Below are 25,182 nucleotides of genomic sequence, written 5' to 3'. Positions count from 1 at the left end.
CCGGTCTGGGAGGATCCCACGTGCCGCGGAGCGGCTGGGCCCGTGAGCCATGGCCGCTGAGCCTGCGCGTCCGGAGCCTGTGCCCCCCAACGGGAGAGGCCACAACAGTGTGAGGCCCGCATACCACAAAAAAAAAAAAAAAAAAAAAATCATAAACAACCCAAATGTGCATCAGCTCATGAATAGATAAACAAAATGCGGTATATGTGTACAAAGAAAATTATTTGGCCATAAAAAGGAATGAAGTACTGATACATGCTACAACATGAATGAAACTTGAAAATGTTATGTTAGGTGAAAGAGGCCAGTACAAAAGGTCACATATGATTCCATTTATATGAAATGTCCAGAATAGATAAAAACTACTGAATTGTACATTTTAGAAGGATGAATTTTAAAGGATATGAATTATATCTCAATTAATAATAATAATTGAGGTGAAAAACTCCAAAGAGTAGAGGAACTGGGGAGTAAATTTTATTATATATAAGCTATATATGTAGTTTATAAATACAAGTAACTATATATATCTTATATATAAATATATAAATTATACATGCAATTATATATTATATGTAAACTATAATAATTTGTTGTTACAACAAATTAATGAAATAGAAGTAAAATTCCAGAAAGGAATCCAAACATATATAAAGAAAGGGCCTACTGAATAGAGGCCCTACTTAACCATAAGTATATGTTACTTTTAATATACTGTTAATCAGTTTGCTTGTTGTTGTTGTTGTTGTTGTTGTTTTTTGTGGTACGCGGGCCTCTCACTGTTGTGGCCTCTCCCGTGACAGAGCACAGGCTCCGGACGCGCAGGCTCAGTGGCCATGGCTCACGGGCCCAGCCGCTCTGCGGCATGTGGGATCTTCCCGGACCGGGGCACAAACCCGCGTCCCCTGCATCGGCAGGCAGACTCTCAACCACTGCGCCACCAGGGAAGCCCAGCTTGTATTTTTATATTGGGTTTTCCTATGTGTGGTTTTGTACTCCAAATATATCAAATTGCCCCATGTTTATATCTTCCTCTAGAGTAAAATGTGGTAATTGAATCTAAGGGACGTAAAAACATGCCCAAGATCATATAGCTAATGCATCTCCAACTCAGGTTTAAGGGTACAAAAGTAAAGAAATCCATGGTTCCTAACAGGACCAATAGGAGTTCTCAACCAACCAGCAACAGTGCTGCCTTCCTAAGGCACATTTGGAAAAGTCTAGGGGCATTTTTGATTGTCACAGACTGGGCTATGGAGAGATGCTATTGGCATTTATTGCCGAGAGGCCAGTGATTCTAAATGTTCTACAGGGCACTGGACAGCCTTAACAACCAAGAATTGTTATGCCCCAAATGCCAGTAGCAGTCTTATTGAGAAACACTGGCAATGGTTGACCAAAATTTTGTAGGATGCCCCCTTTTGGAAGATGGGGGATGACAGAAATCTTACAGTGGAAATTGGGAAGAAGAATGCAGGATGAAAGGAAGTCTCTGGGCACCAAGTCTTTTCCTGAGAGCAGAGCCAGAGAATTAATTTTTTTTTAAATTTTTATTTTATATTGGAGTATAGTTGATTTACAATGTTGTGTTAGTTTCAGGTGTACAGTAAAGTGATTCAGTTATACATAGTGTTTCAAGTGTACAAGCTTTTAAGTTTATTTAGGTCCCATTTGTTTATTTTTGTTTTTATTTTCATTAGTCTAAGCGGTGGATCCAAAAAGATATTGCTGTGATTTATGTCAAAGAATTTTCTGCCTATGTTTTACTCTAAGAGTTTTATAGTATCTGGTTTTACATTTATTTTAGGTGTTTAATCCATTTTAGTTTATTTTTGTGTATGGTATTAGAGAATGTTCTAATTTCATTCTTTTACATGTAGCTGTCCAGTTTTCCCAGCACCACTTATTGAAGAGCTTGTCTTTTCTTCTTTGTTGTAGATTAATTGACCATAGGTGTATGGGTTTATTTCTGGGCTTTCTATCCTGTTTCATTGTTCTGTAAGTCTGTCTTTGTGCCAGTACCATACTGTTTTGATTACTGTAGCTTTATAGTATAGTCTGAAGTCAGAGAGCCTGAATCCTCCAGGTCCATTTTCCTTTCTCAAGATTGCTTTGGCTATTCAGGGTCATTTGTGTCTCCATACAAATTTTAAGATTTTTTTTGTTCTAGATCTGCAAAGAGTGCCCTTGGTAGTTTGATAGTGATTTCATTGAATCTGTAGATTGCCTTGGGTAGTATAGTCATTTTGACAATATTGATTTTTCCAATCCAAGAACATGGTGTATCTTTCCATCTTTCTGTGTCATCTTCAGTTTCTTTCATCAGTGTCTTACAGTTTTTGGAGTACAGGTCTTCTGCCTCCTTAGATAGGTTTATTCCTAGGTGTTTTATTCCTAATATTTCCTTTTAGTCAGTTCTACTTAATATAGAAGCCAAAGTGGATCAATGAGTAGTGGTTAAGACAACAGTCTGAAACCAGAAGAATCAGAGAGTTCAAATCCTGGTTCTTCCACTTGGAATTACATAACCTCTTCGGTTGTTAGTTTAGTTTCCTCAGCTGCAAAATAATTCTTAGAGTTGCCTCTGTTCCCAAAAGGGAGAGGTGAGAATGTCTACTAATATTCTGTTCTTCTTCTCAGAAGTTACTGATGGTGGTGTATGAAAGATGCTGTGGTTTTAAGTGTTGAGCATGAAAGGAATTTGAATTCTTCTTCTTAGCCCAGGTTTACTTGTCTCTTTTTTTTTTTTTTTTTTTTTTTTTGTCGTATGCGGGCCTTCCTCTGTTGTGGCCTCTCCCGTTGCGGAGCACAGGCTCTGGACGCGCAGGCCCAGCGGCCATGGCTCACGGGCCCAGCCGCTCCGCGGCATGTGGGATCCTCCCGGACTGGGGCGCAAACCCGGTTCCCCTGCATCGGCAGGCGGACGCGCAACCACTGCGCCACCAGGGAAACCCCTACTTGTCTCTTTTGAAAGTGTCATTGTGATTGCATCTGAGATTTTCTGCCATGCCAACTATTTACAGTTCTTGGAGCTGCCGTAACGGCAGTAATTATTAAGGCACACCTAACTCCTCCTTTGCATAAGCCCAGAGTACTTCTAGCTGAGAAGAAGATGGAGCTGTTGTCCTAATATTGGATTTAGATATAGCACCACTAGTGCAAGAGAATGCCAAGTTCATTTAAATTAATATAAATCAACACGTTCGTCCATTCACTTATGGAAGACTATAAAGTAGTATCTTATCAGGAAGTAAGGCTGGTTAGTAGTTGACTTGGTAATATTTAGAGATATAATAACTGAAGCTAAATATAATTTTCCCCTGATTAGAAATTGCTTTACCAGCAAAAGGAAAATGAAGAAGCATTTATTGAGCCTGACACTGTGCTTACTATGTTACATAGTTTCTTTGCTTTAAAGGGAGTCAGTACTAGAAGCTTCCATAATTACTTTGGAACTAGCCTTTGAAAACATGGTTTGCATGTGATTTGAGTTACCTGATACTATAAAGACTTATATAAGAAGTCTTCAAGATATAAGCTCCAGTTTTAGATATCAGTGGAGACATGTTTAAGATAGGCAGAGTAAACACTGAGGATGTCTGAGTTTATTCTGTTTTTTAAAGAAGATGCTTTTCAAGAGAAAAAACCACAGGAGTGAAACATGTTCCTTTTCACTCTGCAGTATAGTCCAACCAAAGTAAAATATTAGAAAAAGTAACCTTCCAAATAGTAAAAATAAGACTTTGGACAGATGAGTAAACTGAAAGATTGATAGATAGTTAAGTACAATTCTTAGACATAAAGTATTAAAGAGATATTATGTGAAATATCCATAATGTAATGTCTTTGATAGTATAAATTAGAAGAAGGTGATGGGTAGTATTTTTCCATATTTTATCCTGCCTTATGTCCCATAACTCCTAATTAATGCTGAAAGCTAACTGAAACCATTCTTGGGGCTATCTATTCTGTTTTGGGGACCCTAAACTGAGAAAACCCGTATGTGCTTTGATATTATGACCTTTAAGAAGAAGTGGGGAGGGGGGAAGAAGCTCTTCAGTTTCAAATTCTTGTAGCCCATTATGATTAATTGGAAAGTATAAGTCTGAGGAATAGCAGTAACTTTATTTTATTTTTCCCAGGAAGGCAGATTATATCAGCATATCCAGGAAATCTAAGAAGATTAGGAGCTGTGTAATGGAGTATAATGTGAGTTAGGGGATCAACTCTGACTGAACATCATTCATATTTGTGTCCTTTATCTTGAAAGATTTCGGTTAACACCGGAAATGGTTTTTTTGAAGTTGCAGACTCAAACTCATTTTGCTGATTATAAGTTATATAAAAGCTCATCAGCTAAATTGAAAGTTGTATTGCTATGTAAACAGGTGAGTACTTGCTATATTTTTTGAAGCCCGAGTTCTGAGTAGTTAGCACTAATGCCATTTAAGACAAAATATCTACTACCTTTTGTATGTCTTGTTTTGTGCATAGATCTTATTTTTTTTTTTAACTGGCCCTGAGACTTCAGAAAATTTTTATCTCATAGAACACCATATGTTCTGATTAATAACTGTCTGGGAGGGCTTACAGAATTTTATTTGAGTAATAACAGAGTAGTTCCTTCAAACCCTAAGATTACAAGCCTGAGAACCCTGAGAAATCTGGATTAAGACTTGGTAAAAATATTTCTTTTGAAAATGTCTGGAATGCAGTTAGTACAACTGCAAATCTGTTTAGCAGTGGTTAATAAATATAACTCTGTAAGTAATTCTGTATTGTAAAAGTGATTTAAAGTTATCAATATATAATGGTTATCAGTACATAGATAATTGTGCTGTTCCTTCTACCTCCATCTTCCACCCTTTTTAGGCTTTCTATTTCCTTAAAAGAAATAATGATGCCATCATTATTTCTTAAAACTAATGATGCCATCACAACCTATTGATCCATCATATTCATTACTTCCCTCCTTAGCATAAAATTTATTACAAGAAGTTGAGGACTAAAAAAATGATAGTTAAAGTTATCTGCTACATTTTCTGGGACATTAACTACACATATATGTTTACTTTTCTCTCTTTCATGCCAGGCTGTAGGTTTTAATTGAAGAGATTCTAAAAATGGCTTCATTCTAACAAATTGTATTAAGGAATTCCAAAAGGACAGCCAACACAGTAAGGTTCATTTGTGAACTTCAGGAGAATCAGTACAGAGGTTTTCTCTAAATTGCTTTTATGCTTTTTAATCACCCTTAAAAGTAAAGATTTATGTTTGAAAAGTAGAGAAGAATGCTGACCTCTTATATTACCATCTGTGTTCTCTCTGAGGCAAGGATAAAGACCTTTTAAGAGTTAGTATCTTTTTTTTTTTAAATAAATTTATTTATTTTTGGCTGCACTGGGTCTTCGTTGCTGTGCGCGGGCTTTCTCTAGTTGCGGCGAGTGGGGGCTACTCTTCGTTGTGGCGTGCGGGCTTCTCATTGTGGTGGGTTCTCTTGTTGTGGAGCACGGGCTCTAGGCACTCAGGCTTCAGTAGTTGTGGCACGTGGGCTCAGTAGTTTTGGCTCGCGGGCTCTAGAGCACAGGCTCAGTAGTTGTGGTGCACGGGCTTAGTTGCTCTGCGGCCTGTGGGGTCTTCCCGGGCCAGGGCTCGAACCTGTGTCCCCTGCATTGGCAGGCAGATTCTTAACCACTGCGCCACCAGGGAAGCCCAGTATCTTTTTTTTTAACAAGGCTAACCTTTCTTTGTTTTTAAATTTGTGTTAGACCAGATACTTGGGGCAGCTCTGCAGTAAGAAAACTCTTTAGAACTGAGCTAGCAGATTGGACTTAAGTACCATGCTTCTTGTATTAATATTAACTGGTATTTTATGTGATATTTAATTCAAAATGGGTAACAGTGTTGTCTTTAAAATTCAGTGTCACCTCAGGAATAAGGGACAACCACTTTCCCAATATGTATAACTGCAAAAGCTTACTGATTTGTAAGTAACTTAACTTGGCTGCTTTTCCTATTATTATCTTTGAAAATATTAGGTTGAATCAGAAGAAATCGCCTTTTTTTTTTTTTTTTTTTTTTTTTTTTTTTGTGGTATGCGGGCCTCCCACTGTTGTGGCCTCTCCCGTTGCGGAGCACAGGCTCCGGACGCGCAGGCTCGGCAGCCATGCCCCACGGGCCCAGCCGCTCCGCGGCATGTGGGATCTTCCTGGACCGGGGCGCGAACCCGGTTCCCCTGCATCGGCAGGCGGACGCGCAACCACTGCGCCACCAGGGAAGCCCGAAATCGCCTTTTTAAGGTCAAAAATAGTCAAATATTGGCAGTTTCATGGTTCAGCCTAGTAGTTTTGTTGGATAAACAGACAGCTTAATTTCTGGAATTCACTATGACCACTATTTCTAATTTAGTTTGCTTCTTTCTCCAGCACTGGTCTTGATTCTTCCCCTTAGTCTTTATTCCCTGCTCACCAGTGATGATTGCAGTTTGCTATTCCAGATGAGTTTATTGGAAGAACTACTTTCCACTTGTCTCGTACTTGACCTGTGTTTTAGGCTCTTCACCCCATTCATCCCTATCCTATTCATTTGCTAGTAAGTGCTGTTTAAAAAGTAAAATACAGATATTGTTACCCAGTAAAGGGTTAAACACTTTAAAGTTTGAAAAGTACATAATTTCTTGCTGTGGTGTAGAAGAAAAAGCACTAAACGGGAGTCAGAACCTTGATCTTCCTCCTACTGAATGAAAGGCCGTAGAGAAAGTAGTTTAACATTTATGGGCCTGTTTCTTTGTGTATAAAGTTTAAATACAGTTTACCTGTGAACAACAGAGGTTTAAACTGCCCGGGTCCACTTACATGTAGATATTTTTCAACAGTAAATGCTGCAGTACTACGTGGTCCCTGGTTGGTTGAATCTGCAGATTCAGAGACCTCAGCTATGGAGGGCCGACTATAAATTATATGTGGATTAAGGGTTAACTGTAGTACATTCTTTTACCATATCCACCTAAAGCAGTTGGAATCAAATGAAACTGAGCTGTTAGTTGCTAATTATAGTAATTCTTCCCTTATTTGGGCATGACTAGGATGCTTAAATAAATATTTAGGAGAGAACTTTTTTTTATTGAAGTATAGTTGATTTACAATATTGTGTTAGTTTCAGGAGTGTAGCACAGTGATTCATTATTTTTGCAGATTATATTCCATTATAGGTTATTATAAGATAATGGGTATAATTCCCTGTGCTATACAGTAAATTCTTTTGCTTATCTATTTTATGTATAGTAGTTTATATCTGTTAATCCCATACTTTTAATTTGTCCCTCCCCCCTTCCCTCTCTCCTTTGGTAACCATAAGTTTGTTCTGTAAGTCTATTTCTGTTTTGTAGATAAGTTCATTTGTATCATTTTTTTAGATTCCACATATAAGTGACACACACACACGTGCACACACACATCTTTGTCCATTCATCTGTTGATGGACGTTTAGGTTGCTTCCATGTCTTGGCTGTTGTAAATAGTGCTGTGAATACCATTTTTTTAGATTCCACATATAAGTGATATCATATGATATTTGTCTTTCTCTGTCTGAACTTAGTACGATAATCTCTAGGTCCATCCATGGTGCTGCAGATGGCATTAGTTCTTTTTTTTTAATGGCTGAGTAATATTCCACTCTGTGTGTGTGTGTGTGTGTGTGTGCACGTGTGTGTGTGTGTATACACACACACACACACGTGCACACACACATCTTTGTCCATTCATCTGTTGATGGACGTTTAGGTTGCTTCCATGTCTTGGCTGTTGTAAATAGTGCTGTGAATACTGGGGTGCATGTATCTTTTAGAATTAGAGTTTTCGTCTTTTCCAGATATGTGCCCATATAAGTGATACCATATAGTATTTGTCTTTCTCTGTCTGACTTATTTAACTAGAATAATATTCTCTAGGTCCGTTCCTGTTGCTGCAAATGGCATTATTTGAGTCTTTCTTATGGCTGAGTAATATTCCATTGTATATATATTCCGTATCTTCTTAATCCAGTCATCTGTTGATGGACACTTGGGTTGCTTTCATGTCTTGGCTACTGTAAAGAGTGCTGCTGTGAACATTGGGGTGCATATATCTTTTAGAATTAGTGTTTTCTTTTTTTCCAGATATATACCCAGAGGTGGAATTGCTGGATTATATGGTAGTTCTATTTTTATCAAGAATTTTTTATGGAACCTCCATACTGTTTTTCATACTGTCTGCACCAATTTACATTCTCACCAGCAGTGTACAAGGGTCCCTTTTATCCACATCCTCTATTTAGGAGAGAATTCTTTTTTTTTTTTTTTTTTTTTTTCAATTTTTTGGCTGCACCACGTGGCATGTGGGATCTTAGTTCTCTGACCAGGGATCAAACCTGTGCCCCCTGCATTGACAGCACAGAGTCTTAACCACTGGACTGCCAGGGAAGTCCCTCAGAGAGAATTCTTTTAAATCTGAACTTTATAACTGCCAAAATGAAAGTTGGTAATCTCAACTCTAATGTCCATTAACACATAAATGGGAAACAAATTGTGGCATATCTTTGGTAAGGAATACTGTTCAGCAATAATAAGGATATATAAGTTGGGAATTTTATTTATTTATTTTTTTTATTTTTTATTTTTTTTGTGGTATGCGGGCCTCCCTCTGCTGCGGCCTCTCCCGTTGCGGAGCACAGGCTCCGGACACGCAGGCCCAGTGGCCATGGCTCACGGGCCCGGCCGCTCCGCGGCATGTGGGGTCCTCCCAGACCGGGGCGCGAACCCGGTTCCCCTGCATCGGCAGGCGGACGCGCAACCACTGCGCCACCAGGGAAGCCCCGAGTTGGGAATTTTAAATGCCTATTCTCAGTATCTTCCAGTTTTGCCTATGAATGTTATTTTAGATGTGTTTTCTTTGGGGACTCTTCTTGTCAAGGAACAGATAGATGACAATGAATGGTGAGACTGAGATTTCCACTTGCTTTTGTTACAGAGAACTTGCTTAGAATGATATAGCCATAGGTGGAAAAGGTAAGGTCTAAATCTCTTAGCATTTCTTCTTTTCCTTGATAATTTTTCTTGATAATCTTGGAATAAGAAAAAAATATTTTAACAAAAGGTAGTTAGTTTGTGATAAGAAAAAGGTAGCAAGTTGTAAAATAATAAGTGGTACAGGAAAAATTAATGTACACTAAATTAGCAAATGTGTCACTCAGTTTCTAAAAATCTTTAATATCATTTATATACAATAAAATTCACCAATTTTAAGTGTGTAATTCCATGAGTTTTGACAAATGTATACAGTCATGTAACCATACCATAACTGAAGTTATGGTATGTCCTCTCTCCATTCCCAGGCATCCACTAGTCTGTTTTCTATCATTGTAATTATGTCTTTTTAAGAATTTCCTATAAATGAATTCACAAGAGTGTAGTCTTTTGTGTCTGACTTATTTCATTTAACATAATCCTTTTGAGATTCATCATTTTTGCATGTATCAGTTGTTCCCTTTTTATGTATTTTCTTTCTTCATCATGTGTCCTCTACTTTTCTGAATGTATGGAGTATATTTATAATAGCATTTTTATATCCTTGTCTGCTAATATTCTGTCATTTCTGGTCTGTTTCTATTGAAAGACCTTTCTCCTAGTTGGTGGGTCATATTTTCCTGTTTCTTTGAATGCCTAGAATTTTTTATTATACGTCACACATTGTGAATTTTACATTACTAGGGGCTGCATTTTGTATTCATTTAGGTAATAATGTTGGACTTTGTTCTTGGAATCAATTGGATCCTTTTAAGTCTTGCTTTTTAAGGGGTGTTAGGGTGGGCCAGAGCAACTTTTAGTCTAGGGCTAATTTAGCTCCACTACTAGTGTGATTCTGAGGTCTTTCCATTTTGGTTGGTGAAAATAGAAGCTATTCCCAACTGTATGAGTGCTGGGAATTGTTCAGTCTGCTGCTTTCTGTTGGAGCTTTCTCCAGCCCCTCACAGTTTCTTCTCGTACGTGTTCAGATCAGCACTTTGCCAAATGCTCTTCTGTAGACTTCCAAAGGTCTCTCTGTGCACCTTCCTCCTCTCCTGTTGTGTGCCCAGTAAATTCTAGCCTCCTTAGCCTCCCAAACTCCAAAATCTGATGTCTTCGACTGACAAAACTAGGTCCCCACTCCTGGAGCAGCCTGGGACCTGTCTCCAGGTGGTATGGGGACAATCCAGAGACTCACTTCTGTTTTCCCTTCTCTCCAGCAGCACAGTCCTCCACTGCCTGGGGCCCAGTGTCTGAAAACCATTTTGTAATATACTCTGTCCAGCTTTCTGTTGTTTACAAACAGGAAAGAAAATCCAGTTCCTGGTACTTTATCATGGCTGGAAGTGGAAGTCTCTTATTCTAAATGTAGAGTAAGCATGTGTTGGTATTTCTAGGGGAAAATTAGAGTACGTGGCTCATCAATTGTCAACATAAACTTAACATACTTTAATGTCTGCTTTAATATGTGTAAGATGTATGTCATAACTTAAGTGATGTTCTTCAGTGTTCACACTAAACTAATCTCAGCTTGTATGTGCTTCTCCGGTCAACTTGAAATTATTTACATATAGAGTATTAATTTGGGGTTATTTGTAGCAAACTTATCTAGAGTAGTTTCCCATCAATGACGGATATATTAGTGTTTTGATTCTAAGGACATTTGTTAGTCATCTGTATTTGCAATTGATTAACTTACCTTTGAGCTGTATGGTTGTATTTTTTTAAATATGAATTTGCTGGCTTTCTAATATATGTGAAAATGACTGCAACCTTTTCTTATTTGTGAGTATTTGTGATTTAGAAAACCATAAAACAGTTCTTAGCCCTTTGCAAGCTGATCTTTTGAATTTATGTCTTGCTCTCTGTAACAGAACGATTGTTTTTGGACATCATAGATTGACCTACCATAAAGTCAAAACCAGGCCAAATATTTAGTCAGTCAGCAGTTAGAGAAATGTGTGTCTTAATCCATTTGTGTTTTAGGGAAGATGAACAAAGTAGGATTAAAAATATGATTTTTACATTATAATATGTGTATGCTATTGCTGTCTGGTAGAAGTTTTAGGGAAATGGTAACATAAACTCAAACTCTTAAGAGGAAAATGTGGGGCTCTGAATGGTTCTGTCTCTGGTCTTATGTGTAAAATTATTTGCAGCACGGTTTTTGGAATGAATATTGAAGTTGAGAGGCCTAGCTTCTAGTCAACGTGCCACTCATTATTGTGTAACTGTAGGCCAGTCACAACCTTTGTGAGTCTCCTAATATATAAAATGAAAATGATAATAATTATCCAACCTACTGTAAAGGGGTGGTAGAGTGTTAAATGAGGTAGTATCAATGAAAATGTTTGAAGATGCTAATGTGTCATGGAAATACTGGTTATTAAACTTTATTTTGTACATTACTATAAAATCTGTTATCAACACCTACTATGACAGAATACAAACACAAGATATATTTGTTTCTACTTATATTCCATACAGTTTACTGTGCAAAAATATTTTATATGGGAAAGGAAGAAACAAAACATAGAATTGATTGATAGAATAGAGATGGAGGAGATTGCTGTCTTTTTCCACTTCTTCTTTCTTAGTATTATTTTGTTTCCCTCCCCATGATTTTCCAGGCAAAGAGTGTATACAGCAGTTAGCTGAAAACGTCAGATATTTCAGGAGACGTCTGAAAAATATGGGCTTCATCATCTATGGAAATGAAGATTCTCCAGTGGTGCCTCTGATGCTCTACATGCCAGCCAAAATTGGGTACCTTTTTGCAGATTACAGATTGCCCTCTTATTAGACTTAAGGTTTACGATGATGTGAGACCAGGCTTATATATTTTGTTAGGTAAAATTGTCTTGGCCTCATGTTAACCTTTGTTTGCTATATCTGCCGTAGATTAAACAAGTGGATTCCAGTTTGTAAAATATGTTAACTTGTTAGTCTTTCCTTAAACAAACATTTGAGTTTAATGCACTCTTCTGGGGGATTGAGATAGATCAGTGAACAAAACACAGAAAAATCCATGTCCTTGTGGAGTTTATGCTCTACTGGGGCAAGAGTCAGACAAACATAACAAATGAGGAAATTTTGTAATATGCCAGAAGATGTTAAGGGCTATAGGAAAAAATAGAGCAGGATATGGGGTTTGAGAGTGCACTGTGGATGGGCAGATTACAGTATTAAATGGGGTGGTCACCCTGGAGAGCCTCAGGGGTGAGGGAAGATGACATCTGAGCTTGAACTAGCTGAGCAAGTTAGTCACTTGGAGGAAGACGCTTCTGTGCAAAGGCCACAATGCAGGAACATACTTAGCTGATGGAAGACTAGCAGGAGGTGAGTGGAGCTGAAGTGCAGTGCCCAAGGGGGAACAGTGAGCCATGAGGTCAGATGTGTACTTTACACCAGCCTCTCTGGCTTGTGCAAGGCACATATAATGGAAATCTTTGCCCTGGAATAGCTTTCAATGTATTTGAGAAGTACAGATGTATAACGAAACCAAAATATATTTGAAAAGCAGATGTGAAGTGGACAAATCTGATTATTTGCAAAATAATTATGTGCAAAATTGCACCAGAGATATAAAATAAAGGAGTCAGACTTCCCTGGTGGCGCAGTGGTTAAGAATCCGCCTGCCAATGCAGGGGACACGGGTTTGAGCCCTGGTCCAGGAATATCCCACATGCCGTGGAGCAACAAAGCCCGTGCGCCACAGCTACTGAGCCTGTGCTCTAGAGCCCGCGAGCCACAGCTGCTGAGCCCGCGTGCCACAGCTACTGAAGCCCACGCACCTAGAGCCCGCGCACCGCAACAAAGAGTAGCCTCCGCTTGGCGCAACTAGAGAAAGCCTGTGCACAGCAACAAAGACCCAACACAGCCAAAAATAAATAAATAAATTTATTTTAAAAATAAAATAGGGCTTCCCTGGTGGTGCAGTGGTTGAGAGTCCGCCTGCCGATGCAGGGGACACGGGTTCGTGCCCCGGTCCGGGAGGATCCCACATGCCGCAGAGCGGCTGGGCCCGTGAGCCATGGCCGCTGAGCTTGCTCATCCGGAGCCTGTGCTCCGCAACGGAAGAGGCCACGGCAGTGAGAGGCCCGCGTACCGCAAAGAAAAATAAAAATTAAAATAAAATAAAATAAAATAAAGGGGTCATCTGCTTAGTATAGGTTCAGTGAAAAAGGCACATCTTTTCAGATTTGTGAGTTTTGACTAGATTGTAAATATAAAATTGAGTAAGGATCATTTCTCAGGTTTAATGGAACTCATTAAAGGAGCAAATATTTTTATTCATCTTTGAATCCCCAGTGCCCACCACAGCCCCTCGCACTCAATAAATGTTGATTAAAGTGAATATAGGAGGGAAAATTAAATCAGGGAACCTGGAAGTATGGTGATTCCAAAGTTAGTGAAGGGGGGATATTGGGAAAGGGTGCTCATTGAGGGAAAAAGAGGAGTTTAGTTTCCAGTAGGAAGTCATATGGGCAATTGGCATTATGGCCTTCAGAGGAGATGGAGGAAATGAGGGAATCCTGCACCAAAGCAGAGGTGTAGGATTTCCCTCATTCTTCTTTAAATGGAATTATCATCATAAATAAACTCAAAAAGTTACCTGTTCTGGAGGATTGACTTAGTCTAGAACCCTTTCTTGAGAGAGGACTCTGTCTAATTTATTCTATACAGGTGAAACTGACTATGTACATTATAATTAAGATTTAGAGAGAGTAAGGCAGAACTGGAATAAAGCACTAGACAGTTCCGGAGCATGTGCTAAAGATGCAGGACTTAGCCTGACACAAAGGAAATACATTGAAGAGAATGTACTGTTACTAGGAGTGGGGAAAGCTGGTGCTATTACTAAAGTGAGTGGAATTTTTTATTCTCAAACAAATGCTTTAAACAGCTAAGGGAAAAGTCAAAAAGGAATAAGGTAGGTCAACAAGAGAAAAGGACAAAGAATAACATAATTTAGTAAATAACATTTACATGAAAGTTAGAATTGTGTTAATTAGGCAAGATACAGATGACTCGATTGTAAATATAAAATTGAGTAAGGATCATTTCTCAGGTTTAATGGAACTCATTAAAGGAGCAGATATTTTTATTCATCCTATTCATTTTATTCATTTTATTCATGTAAGGTCACATGCCACGAGTTTAGCTTGGGATGAGGGGTTAAACAAGAACTGTGTGATCTGGGTGGTCATCTGAAGGCTGGGGATGAGCTGGCCTCAAAAACACCAAAGGAAACCCTGAATTACAAAGGCAGCTCAACACTTCAGTCGATCCAAAAAATGCCTGGTCTGGAAGGCTAGTGCTTGGCCTTTCTGCCAGCAGAAAGATGTCCAGATCCTTTGCATCCTTAATCTTAAGAATTTTTTAAACTGCCAAGCCTAACATTTCAAGGACCAGGTTTTAAACTCAGGTTCATTTTGAAACCTCTGAACCACTGTTATATGTCAGTGACACCTTAAGGCTACAGTTGCAAATTACTTTAGGCAAGCCCTATTAAAAATTGGTCTGTGCCAACAATATTCTTTCACCTTTCTGAAGGAAACCATTTGGGAAAAGACCACTTTAGGATTGAATAAAAGAAGTCTTTGTAAACTGTCAATTTTAACTTTCATAGAAGTTAGAAGAAATTCCTAATAGAACTGTCTAGTGCCTGTATCACCCAAGAGTTTACAGGCCTTTGTACTGTGTGCTTTATTATTCTTCCTGATTTCTTTTCTTGTTTTCCCTCTGCAGCGCCTTTGGACGGGAGATGCTAAAGCGGAATATCGGTGTAGTTGTGGTAGGATTTCCTGCTACCCCAATCATTGAGTCCAGAGCCAGGTTTTGCCTGTCGGCAGCTCATACCAAAGAAATGCTTGATACTGTAAGTAGACATTTTCACTTTGATATAAATATACCTTATACTAAGAAGGCCTGTATATCTGATGAAATTAATCATCTGTTGGTCCTGATGTTCTTTGAGCACCTGAGATATTTACTGGTAAAGTAGAGGAGGGAGTGCACAATGTTGCTTAATACATAGCTATTTACAAAAAATTGCAAAACTGTTAGCATCACCCACCAGACCCTGCATGATCAGGGCTCTAGAGAATTTTCTGGCTTCATCTTGTTCCACTCTCTCTCTCATTATGATCTCTACATCTCTACATTCTCCTTCTACTCTAGCTGTTTCTCCTCTGAGCTTTCTTGTGTGTTGTTCTGTCTGTGGCAGTTTCTCTCTTGACCTTTCTCTCCCCTTTGTCTTGCTGACTGCTACTCATTCTTAACATCTCCACTTAAAAGAAACTTGCTCAAGGGTTTTCCCAAACCCTCTTGGCTAGATATTTCTGGAAATCCTAAGACTCTCCCCTAGGAAATTCTTTACACCTGTAATTATTTAATGGCAGTCTTTACCATTAAATAAATCTTTAGGAGGGACTAAGTCTATTTTTCTCATTCTGTATCCCCAGGACCTACCACAGTGCCAGGCACATAGTAGGAGCCCGTAATTATTACTGAATGTAATTATTTATGGTCTCTTAATATGTTCTCATCTCTTGATATTCTCTTAATATGCTATTATTTCACACCTGAGACTTCAGACTTTTTATTTAGCATTTTTTATTTAATTTTTTTTTTTTTTTTAGAATTTCTAGTGTATTTTTCCCTTTTGAATTTTTTCTTATCCTTCTGTTGGTTTATTTTGCTATTATTTTCTTACTTTTTGATTTGGATATGGATTTTCCAACAAACACCATGTCAGTGGAATCCCACATATTTTAGTAAAGCACACCTTCATATCAATATCAATATTTCTAATGTTTTTCTTACTTCTCTCTGAATTAGGATTGGCTTATTAATTTTTAAAAAATATTTATTTTATTTTTGGCCACGTCGGGTCTTAGTTGTGGCATGAGGGATCTTCGTTATGGCATGCAGGATCCTCCACTGCGGTGCACAGGCTTCTCTCTAGTGTGGCATCTGAGCTTAGTTGCCCTGTATGTAGCATGTGGGATCTTAGTGCCCCGACCAGGGATCGAAGCTGCATCCATTATACTTTTAAATTCTAGTCCCTCTAATATGTATATTGGATAACATGATGACTTTAGATTGTATTTCCCTAATCACAAATGTTGATGAACCATTTTTTGTTAACGTGCTCAGTTGCCATCTGTGTCTCTTCTGTGATAAAGTATCTGTACAAGTTTATGTCCAAGTTTCATTGTTTATCTTTTATTTTCATATTATCAAGTTTTTAGAGGTCTTTTAGGCTATTACTCATATTCAGCATCATTTTTTGAAAAAAGGCTATCATTCCTCCATGTGTTTTCCATAACAACTTTGTCAAAAATCAGTTGAATATATTGTGTAAATTCATTTCTGAAGTCTGTTCTGTTTCATTGATTTAGGTGTCTATCTTCTCACCAGTATCTTGATTATTTTTATTTTTTTAAATTTTTATTTTATATTGGAGTATAGTTGATTTACAATGTTGTGTTAGTTTCAAGTGTACAACAGTGATTCAGTTTATACGTATACATATATCTATTCTTTTTCAGATTCTTTTCCCATATAGGTTGTTACAGAGGAGTGAGTAGAGTTCCCTGAGCTATACAGTAGGTCCTTGTTATCTATTTTATATATAGTCATGTGTATATGTTCATCCCAAACTCCTAATTTATCCCCCACCCCCACCTTTCCCCTTTGGTAACCATAAGTTCGTTCTCTAAGTCTGTGAGTCTATTTCTGTTTTGTAAATAAGTTCATTTGTATCATTTCTTTAGATTCCACATATAAATGTTATCATACGATATCTCTCTTTCTCTGTCTGACTTCACTTAGTATGATAATCACTAGGTCCATCCATGTTGCTGCAAATGGCATTATTTCATTCTTTTTTATGGTTGAGTGATGTTCCATTGTATATCTTACCACATTTTCTTTATCCATTCCTCTGTTGATGGACATTTAGTTTGTTTCCATGTCTTGGCTATTGTAAATAGTGCTGCTAGGAACATAGGGGTGCATGCATCTTTTTAAATTTTAGTTTTGTCTGGATATATACCCAGGAGTGGGACTGCTGGATAATATGGTAGTTCTAGTTTTAGTTTTCTGAGGAACCTCCATACCGTTTTCCACAGTGGCTGTACCAACTTACATTCCCACCAAGAGTGTAGGAGGGTTCCCTTTTCTCCACACCCTCTCTAGCATTTATTGTTTGTAGACTTTGTAGACTTTTTTTTTTGAAGTGTGTGCAGTGGTGAAGAGTACCATGATGTCTAGTCAAGTCTGGTCCACTGTCTTTTTTTTTTTTTTTTTTTAATTTATTTTTGGCTGCATTGGGTCTTTATTGACGCGCCTGGGCTTTCTCTAGTTGCGGTGAGCAGGGGCTATTCTTCGTTGCAGTGCGTGGGCTTCTTGTTACAGTGGCTTCTCTCATTGTGGAGCACAGGCTCTAGGTGCATGGGCTTCAGTAGTTGTGGTATGCGGGCTCTAGGTCACAGGGGCTTCAGTAGTTGTGGCACATGGGCTTGGTAGTTGTGGCTCACAGGCTCTAGAGCGCAGGCTCAGTAGTTGTGGCACATGGGCTCAGTTGCTCCGCCGCCTGTGGGATCTTCCCAGACCAGAGATCGAACCCGTGTCCCCTGCATTCACAAGCGGATTCTTAACCACTGTGCCACCAGGGAAGTCCTGTCTCTTTGTTGATTATGGTTTCCTTTGCTGTGCAGAAGCTTTTAAGTTTAATTAGATCCCATTTGTTTATTTTTGTTTTTATTTTCATTACTCTAGGAGGTGGATCCAAAAAGATATTGCTGCGATTTATGTCAAAGATTTATTCTGCCTATGTTTTCCTCTAAGAATTTTATAGTATCTGGTCTTACATTTAGGTCTTTAATCCATTTTGAGGGTTTTTTTGTATATGGTGTTAGAGAATGTTCTGATTTCATTCTTTTACATGTAACTGTCCAGTTTTCCCAGCACCACTTATTGAAGAGATTGTCTTTTCTCCATTGTATATCCTTGCCTCCTTTGTTACAGATTAATTGACCATAGGTTCGTGGGTTTATTTCTGGGCTTTCTATCCTGTTCCGTTGATCTAGAAGTCTGTCTTTGTGCCCATACCATGCTGTTTTGATTACTGTAGCTTTTATCGTATAGTCTGAAGTCAGTATAGCCTGATTCCTCCAGGTCCATTTTTCTTTCTCAGGATTGCTTTGCCTATTCAGTCTTTTATGTCTCCATACAAATTTTAAGATTTTTTGTTCTAGATCTGCAAAAAATGCCCTTGGTAATTTGATAGGGATTGCATTGAATCTGTAGATTGCCTTGGGTAGTATAGTCATTTTGACAATATTGCTTCTTCCAATCCAAGAACATGGCTTATCTTTCCATCTGTCTGTGTCATCTTTGATTTCTTTCATCAGCGTCACATAGTTTTCAGAGTACAGGTCTTCTGCCTCCGTAGGTAGGTTTATTCCTAGGTATTTTATTCTTTTTGATGTGACGGCAAATGGGATCGATTTCCTTAATTTCTCTTTCTGATCTTTTGGTGTTAGTGTATAGGAATGCAAGAGATTTCTGTGTATTAATTTTGTATCCTGCAACTTTACCAAATACATTGATGAGCTCTAGTAGTTTTCTGGTAACATCTTTAGGATTTTCTATGTATAGTATCATGTCATTTGCAAACAGTGACAGTTTTACTTCTTTTCCAATTTGGATTCCTTTTATTTCGCCTTCTTCTCTGATTGCTGTGTCTAGGACTTCCAAAACTATGTTGAATAAAAGTGGCAAGAGTGGACATCATTGTCTTGTTACTGATCTTAGAGGAAATGCTTTCAACTTTTCACCATTGAGTATGATGTTAGCTGTGGGTTTGTCATATATGGGCTTTACTATGTTGAGGTAGGTTCCCTCTTCTTTTGGCTGCACTACATGGCTTGTGGGATCTCAGTTCCCCAACCAGGGATCAAGCCCAGGCCACTGCAGTGACAGCACTGAATCCTAACCACTAGGCCACCAGGCAACTCCCAGAAGTAGGTTCCTTCTGTGCTCACTTTCTGGAGAGTTTTTATCATAAATGGGTGTTGAATTTTGTCAAAAGATTTTTCTGCATCTATTGAGATGATCATACAGTTTTTATTCTTCAATTTGTTAATGTGGTGTATCACACTGATTGATTTGTGGACATTGAAAAATTCTTATATTCCTGGGATAAATCTCACTTGGTCATGGTGTATGATCCTTTTAATGTATCGGATTCAGTTTGCTAGTATTTTGTTGAGGATTTTTGCGACCATGTTCATCAGTGTTACTGGCCTGTAATTTTCTTCCATTGTGGTATCGTTGTGTGGTTTTGGTATCAGGGTGATAGTGGCCTTATAGAATGAGTTAGGGAGTGTTCCTAACTTTGCAATTTTGGGGAATAGTTTCAGAAGGATAGGTGTTAACTCTTCTCTAAATGTTTGATAGAACTCACCTGCAAAGCCATCTGGTCCTGGACTTCTGTTTGTTGGGAGTTTTTGTACACACACAGACACACGCACGAAGTATTTTTATTTTTATTTATTTATTTTTTGGCCACGCTGCACGGCATGTGAGATCCTAGTTCCCCGACCAGGGATCGAACCCACACCCCCTGCATTGGAAGTGCGGAGTCTCAACACTGGACCACCAGAGAAGTCCCTGTTGGCAGTTTTTTAACCACAGTTTCAATTTCAGTACTTGTGATTGTTTGGTTCATATTTTCTGTTTCTTCCTGAATCGGTCTTGGGAGATTGTACCTTTCTAAGAATTTGTCCATTTCTTTTAGGTTGTCATTTGATTGGCATAGAGTTGCTTGTAGTAGTCCCTTATCGTCCTTTGTATTTCTGTAGTGTCAGTTGTAACTTCTCCCTTTTCATTTCTAATTTTATTGATTTGAGCCCTCTCCCTTTCTTCTTGATGAGTCTGTCTAAAGGTTTATCAATTTTGTTTATCTTTTCAAAGAACCAGCTTTTAGTTTCATTGATCTTTTCTATTTTTTTTTTTTAGTCTGTATTTCATTTATTTCTGCTCTGATCTTTATGATTTCTTTTCTTCTACTAACTTTGGGTTTTGTTTGTTCTTTCTCTAGTTGCTTTAGGTGTTAGGTTAGGTTGTTTCTTTGAGATTTTTCTTATTTCCTGAGGTAAGCTTGTATTGCTATAAAGTTCCCTCTTAGAACTGCTTTTGCTGTGTCCCATAGGTTTTGGATCATCATGTTTTCATTTGTCTCTAGGTATTTTTTGATTTCCTCTTTGATATCTTCAGTGATCCATTGCTTGTTTAGTAGCATATAGTTTAGCCTCCACTTGTTTGTGTTTTTTACAGTTTTTTTTCTTGTAATTGATTTCTAATCTCATAGCATTGTGATAAGATACTTTTGTGAAAAGATACTTTGATTTCAGTTTTCTTAAATTTACTGAGGCTTGCTTTCTGGTCCAGCATGTGATCTATCCTGGAGAAATGTTCCATGTGCACCTGAAAAGAATGTGTATTCTGCTGCTTTCAGATGGAATGCTCTATAAATATCAATTAAGGCCATCAAATCCAATGTGTCATTTAAGGCCTGTGTTTCCTTATTGATTTTCTGTCTGGATGATCTGTTCATTGATGTAAGTGGGGTGTTAAAGTTCCCCCACTATTATCTGTTATTGTTGACTTCCCCTTTTATGGCTGTTAGCATTTTTCTTTGTGTCTATTTCATTTATTTCTGCTCTGATCTTTATGATTTCTTTTCTTCTACTAACTTTGGGTTTTGTTTGTTCTTTCTCTAGTTGCTTTAGGTGTTAGGTTAGGTTGTTTCTTTGAGATTTTTCTTATTTCCTGAGGTAAGCTTGTATTGCTATAAAGTTCCCTCTTAGAACTGCTTTTGCTGTGTCCCATAGGTTTTGGATCATCATGTTTTCATTTGTCTCTAGGTATTTTTTGATTTCCTCTTTGATATCTTCAGTGATCCATTGCTTGTTTAGTAGCATATAGTTTAGCCTCCACTTGTTTGTGTTTTTTACAGTTTTTTTTCTTGTAATTGATTTCTAATCTCATAGCATTGTGATAAGATACTTTTGTGAAAAGATACTTTGATTTCAGTTTTCTTAAATTTACTGAGGCTTGCTTTCTGGTCCAGCATGTGATCTATCCTGGAGAAATGTTCCATGTGCACCTGAAAAGAATGTGTATTCTGCTGCTTTCAGATGGAATGCTCTATAAATATCAATTAAGGCCATCAAATCCAATGTGTCATTTAAGGCCTGTGTTTCCTTATTGATTTTCTGTCTGGATGATCTGTTCATTGATGTAAGTGGGGTGTTAAAGTTCCCCCACTATTATCTGTTATTGTTGACTTCCCCTTTTATGGCTGTTAGCATTTGCCTTATATATTGGGGTGCTCCTATTTTGGGTGCATATATATTCCTAATTGTTATATCTTCTTTGATTGATCCCTTGATTATTATGTAGTGTCCTTCTATGTCTCTTGTAACAGTCTTTATTTTAAAGTCTATTTTGTCTGATACGAGTATTGCTACTCCAGCTTTCTTTTGAATTCCATTTGTATGGAATACCTTTTTCCATCCCCTCACTTTCACTCTGTATACATCCCTAGATCTGAAGTGGGTCTCTTGTAGACAACATGTATACGAGTATTGTTTTTGTATCCATTCAGCCAGTCTGTATCTTTTGGTTCGAACATTTAATCCATTTACATTTAAGGTAATTATCCATGTGTATGTTTTTATTACCATTATGTTAATTGTTTTGGATTTGTTTTCATAGGTCTTTTTTCTTCCCTTCCTCTTCTGTTCTCTTGTTATTTGATGACTATCTTTAGTGTTGTGTTTGGATTCCTTTCTTTTTTGTTTGTGTGTACCTATTATAGATTTTTGGTTTGCAGTTACCATGAGGTTTTGATATAGCAGTCTGTCTGTATACAAGATTGTTTTAAGTTGCTGGTCTCTTAATTTCAAATGCATTTCCAATATCCTGCATTTGTACTCTCCTCACGATTGTTGGTTTTGATATCGTATTTGTGTGGATGATTTCCTACCTTTACTGTGTGTTTGCCTTTACCAGTGAGCTTTCCCATTTGTAATTTTCTTGTTTCTAATTGTGGCCTTTTCTTTTCAACCTAGAGAATTTCCTTACGCAATTGTTGTAAACCTGGTTTGGTGGTGCTGAATTCTGTCAGCTTTTGCTTGTCTGTAAAGCTTTTGATTTCTCCATCAAGTCTGAATGAGAGCCTAGCTGTATAGAGTATTCTTGGTTGTAGGTTTTTCCCTTTCATCACTTTAAATACATTGTGCCACTTCCTTCTACTCTGCAGAGTTTCTGGTGAAAAAATCAGCTGATAACCTTATGGAGATTCCCTTGTATGTTATTTGTTGCTTTTCCCTTGTTGCTTTTAATATTTTCTCTTTGCCTTTAATTTTTGTCAGTTTGATTAATATGTGTCTCAGCATGTTCCTCCTTGGTTTTATGCTATATGGGTCTCTGCACTTCCTGGAGTTGGGTGACTGTTTTTTTTTCCATGTTAGGGAAGCTTTTAGCTATTATCTCTTCACGTATTTTCTTAGGCCCTATCTCTCTCTCTTCTCCTTCTGGGATCCCTGTAATGCGAATGTTGGTGTGTTTAATGTTGTTCCAGAGGTCTCTGAAACTGTCCTTATTTCTTTTCATTCCTTTTTCTTTATTCTGTTCTGCTGCAGTGATTTCCACCATTCTGTCTTCCAGCTCACTTATCCGTTCTTCTGCCTCATTTATTCTGTTATAGATTCCTCCTAGTGTATTTTTCATTTCTGTTATTGTTTTGTTCAGCTATGTTTGTTTGTTCTTTATATCTTCTAGCTCTTTGTAATACATTTGTTGTACCTTCTTGGTCTGTGCCTCCATTCTTTTTCAGGTAGATTGCCTATCTCCACTTGACTTAGTTGTTCAGTTGTTCTTCCTGGGTTTTTATCTTGTTCCTTCTGTGAAATATATTCCTCTGCTGTCTCATTTTGTCTAACTTTCTGTGTTTGCAGTCTCCATTCCACAGGCTGCAGGGTTGTAGTTTCTCTTCCTTCTGGTGTCTGCCCCCTGGTGGGTGAGGCTGGTCTAGAGGCTTGTGCAGGCCTCCTGGTGGGAGGGACTGCCCACTGGTGGGTAGAGCTGGGTCTTGTCCCTCTGGTGGACAGGGCCATGTCAAGGGGTGTGTTTAGAGGCAGCTGTGGGCTCAGGAAGACTTTAGGCAGCCTGTCTGCTGATGGTTGGGGCTGTGTTCTCGCTGTATTGGTTGTTTGGTCTGAGACGTCCCAGCACTGGAGCCTACAGGCTGTTGGGTAGGGGCCAGGTCTTGGTGTCAAAATGGCAGACTCCCAGAGAGCTCATGCCAATGAGTACTCCCCAGTACTTCCACCACCAGTGTCCTTGTCCCCACAGTGCGCCACATCCACCCCCCAACCTCCCCAAGCGACCCTCCGAGACCAGCATGTAGGTCTGGCCCTGGCTCCTATGTAGTCACTGCTTTTTCCCCTGGGTCCTGGTGCTCATAAGACCTTGTGTGTGCCTTTCAAGAGTGGAGTTTCTGTTTCCCTCAGTCCTGTGGAGTTCCTGCGATCAAGCCTCACTGGCCTTCAAAGCCAAATGCTCTGGGGGCTCCTCCTTCTGATGCCAGACCCTCAGGCCAGGATGCCTGATGTGGGGCTCAGAACTCTCATTCCTGTGAGAGAACCTCTACCATGTAATTATTTTCTAGTTTGTGGGTCACCCACCCAGTGGGTATGGGGTTTGATTATATTGTGAATGTGCCCCTCCTACCATCTCATTGTGGCCTTTTCTTTGTCTTTGGATGTAGAATATCTTTTTTAGCAGGTTCCAGTGTTTTTTGTTGATGGTTGTTCAGCAGTTACTTGTGATTTTGGTGTTTTCATGAGAGGGGGTGAACTCAAGTCCTTCTATTCCACCATCTTGTCTCCAACATCTTCAAGATTTCAGACTGTACATTGCATAAGTATTACTTTCTGAGAGTTTATAGAGCTCTAGAACATATTTGCATAAAATTAGTTGATAGAAATATCAGAATATTAATTCATTGGAGAGCTACTAATCTTAAAGAGTATTATGAATGCATGTTTTTAAAAGTTTAATTGACATTTTAATTTTCTTAACTGCTAAAGATTTTGATTTTTCTTCCCTATTTCTTCATAGCAAAACTTCTACCAGTATGAGTATATTCTTAATTTTCTTCTGACACTGAAATTGAATTCAGTTTATTGATACTGTATCTTTGTTTTTCTTCTTTTTTATTTTGATTATACCTTTTGGATTTTTTCCAATTGATTTTCCCTTTACTCAAAAATCTTACTGGTGAATTTCATTGATTATTTTTTAACCCAGCAATATCAACTTTTCTTCCACTCTACTTTATTTGGGTGTTTAGGAGTTTCAGCACACCTTTTAAAAAATATCTGTGTCATTAAATGCAATGGCTATAGTAATTCACTGTGTTTTCTAACAGTTTTTACTCCTGATAACTGTACACATTCAAGAAATCATTTAGGGACTTCCCTGGTGGTCCAGCAGTTAAGACTCCACACTCCCAAGCAGCAGGCCTGGGTTCAATCCCTGGTCAGGGAACTAGATCCAGCATGCCACAACTCAGAGCCCACATGCTACAACGAAGATCCTGCGTGCCACAACTAAAGACCTGGCCCAGCCAAATAAATAAATAATTTTTTTAAAAAAGAGAGAAATAATTTAGATGTAACCAGTATATCTTGTTAGATTTCTGTTGCCAACAAACATGTTTACCAGTTGAGAGTGCTAATATTTTTCTCATAAGATCCACTTGCAGGATTATTTGACTTTGCCTTCCATTTAGGTTTTTTTAAGCATAAAGTGCATTTTTTGAAACCACAGCTTTGTTGAAGTCATTTTGTCGTATGATTTTTTTTATGGAAGTAAACATGAACATTATGAGATAAAAATGAACTTTCATTTATTAATGGGCCCCATGACATGATTCTGTATATAGAAAATGCTATACAATTCACACACAAAAAACTAATCTGCTAGAGCTATTAAATATATTAAGCAAAATTGCAGAGTAAAAGACACAAAAATTAGTGTATTTCTATACACCGGCAATG

General features: G+C 38.2%; 1 protein-coding gene across 3 annotated transcripts in view; it reads left to right on the top strand.

Moving 5' to 3' along the window:
* The window catches only part of SPTLC2 (serine palmitoyltransferase long chain base subunit 2), a 122,869-nt gene that overhangs the window by 87,147 nt on the left and 10,540 nt on the right, over positions 1 to 25,182 (top strand). For all 3 annotated transcript variants that reach the window (XR_003682094.2, XM_024134240.3, XM_055088651.1), the window contains exons 10-11: positions 11,671 to 11,806; positions 14,792 to 14,921. Coding sequence is in view for 2 of the 3 variants with exons in the window: in XM_024134240.3 (XP_023990008.1) it covers positions 11,671 to 11,806; positions 14,792 to 14,921 (266 nt within the window). In the remaining variant the exon portion in view is untranslated. The remainder of the gene's footprint in view (positions 1 to 11,670; positions 11,807 to 14,791; positions 14,922 to 25,182) is intronic.

Source organism: Physeter macrocephalus, chromosome 11, assembly GCF_002837175.3.
Source record: "Physeter macrocephalus isolate SW-GA chromosome 11, ASM283717v5, whole genome shotgun sequence".
In the NCBI taxonomy this organism is placed as follows: Eukaryota; Metazoa; Chordata; class Mammalia; order Artiodactyla; family Physeteridae; genus Physeter; species Physeter macrocephalus.
Note: the sequence above shows the minus strand (reverse complement) of the source record. Positions and strands in the feature narration are given on the sequence as shown.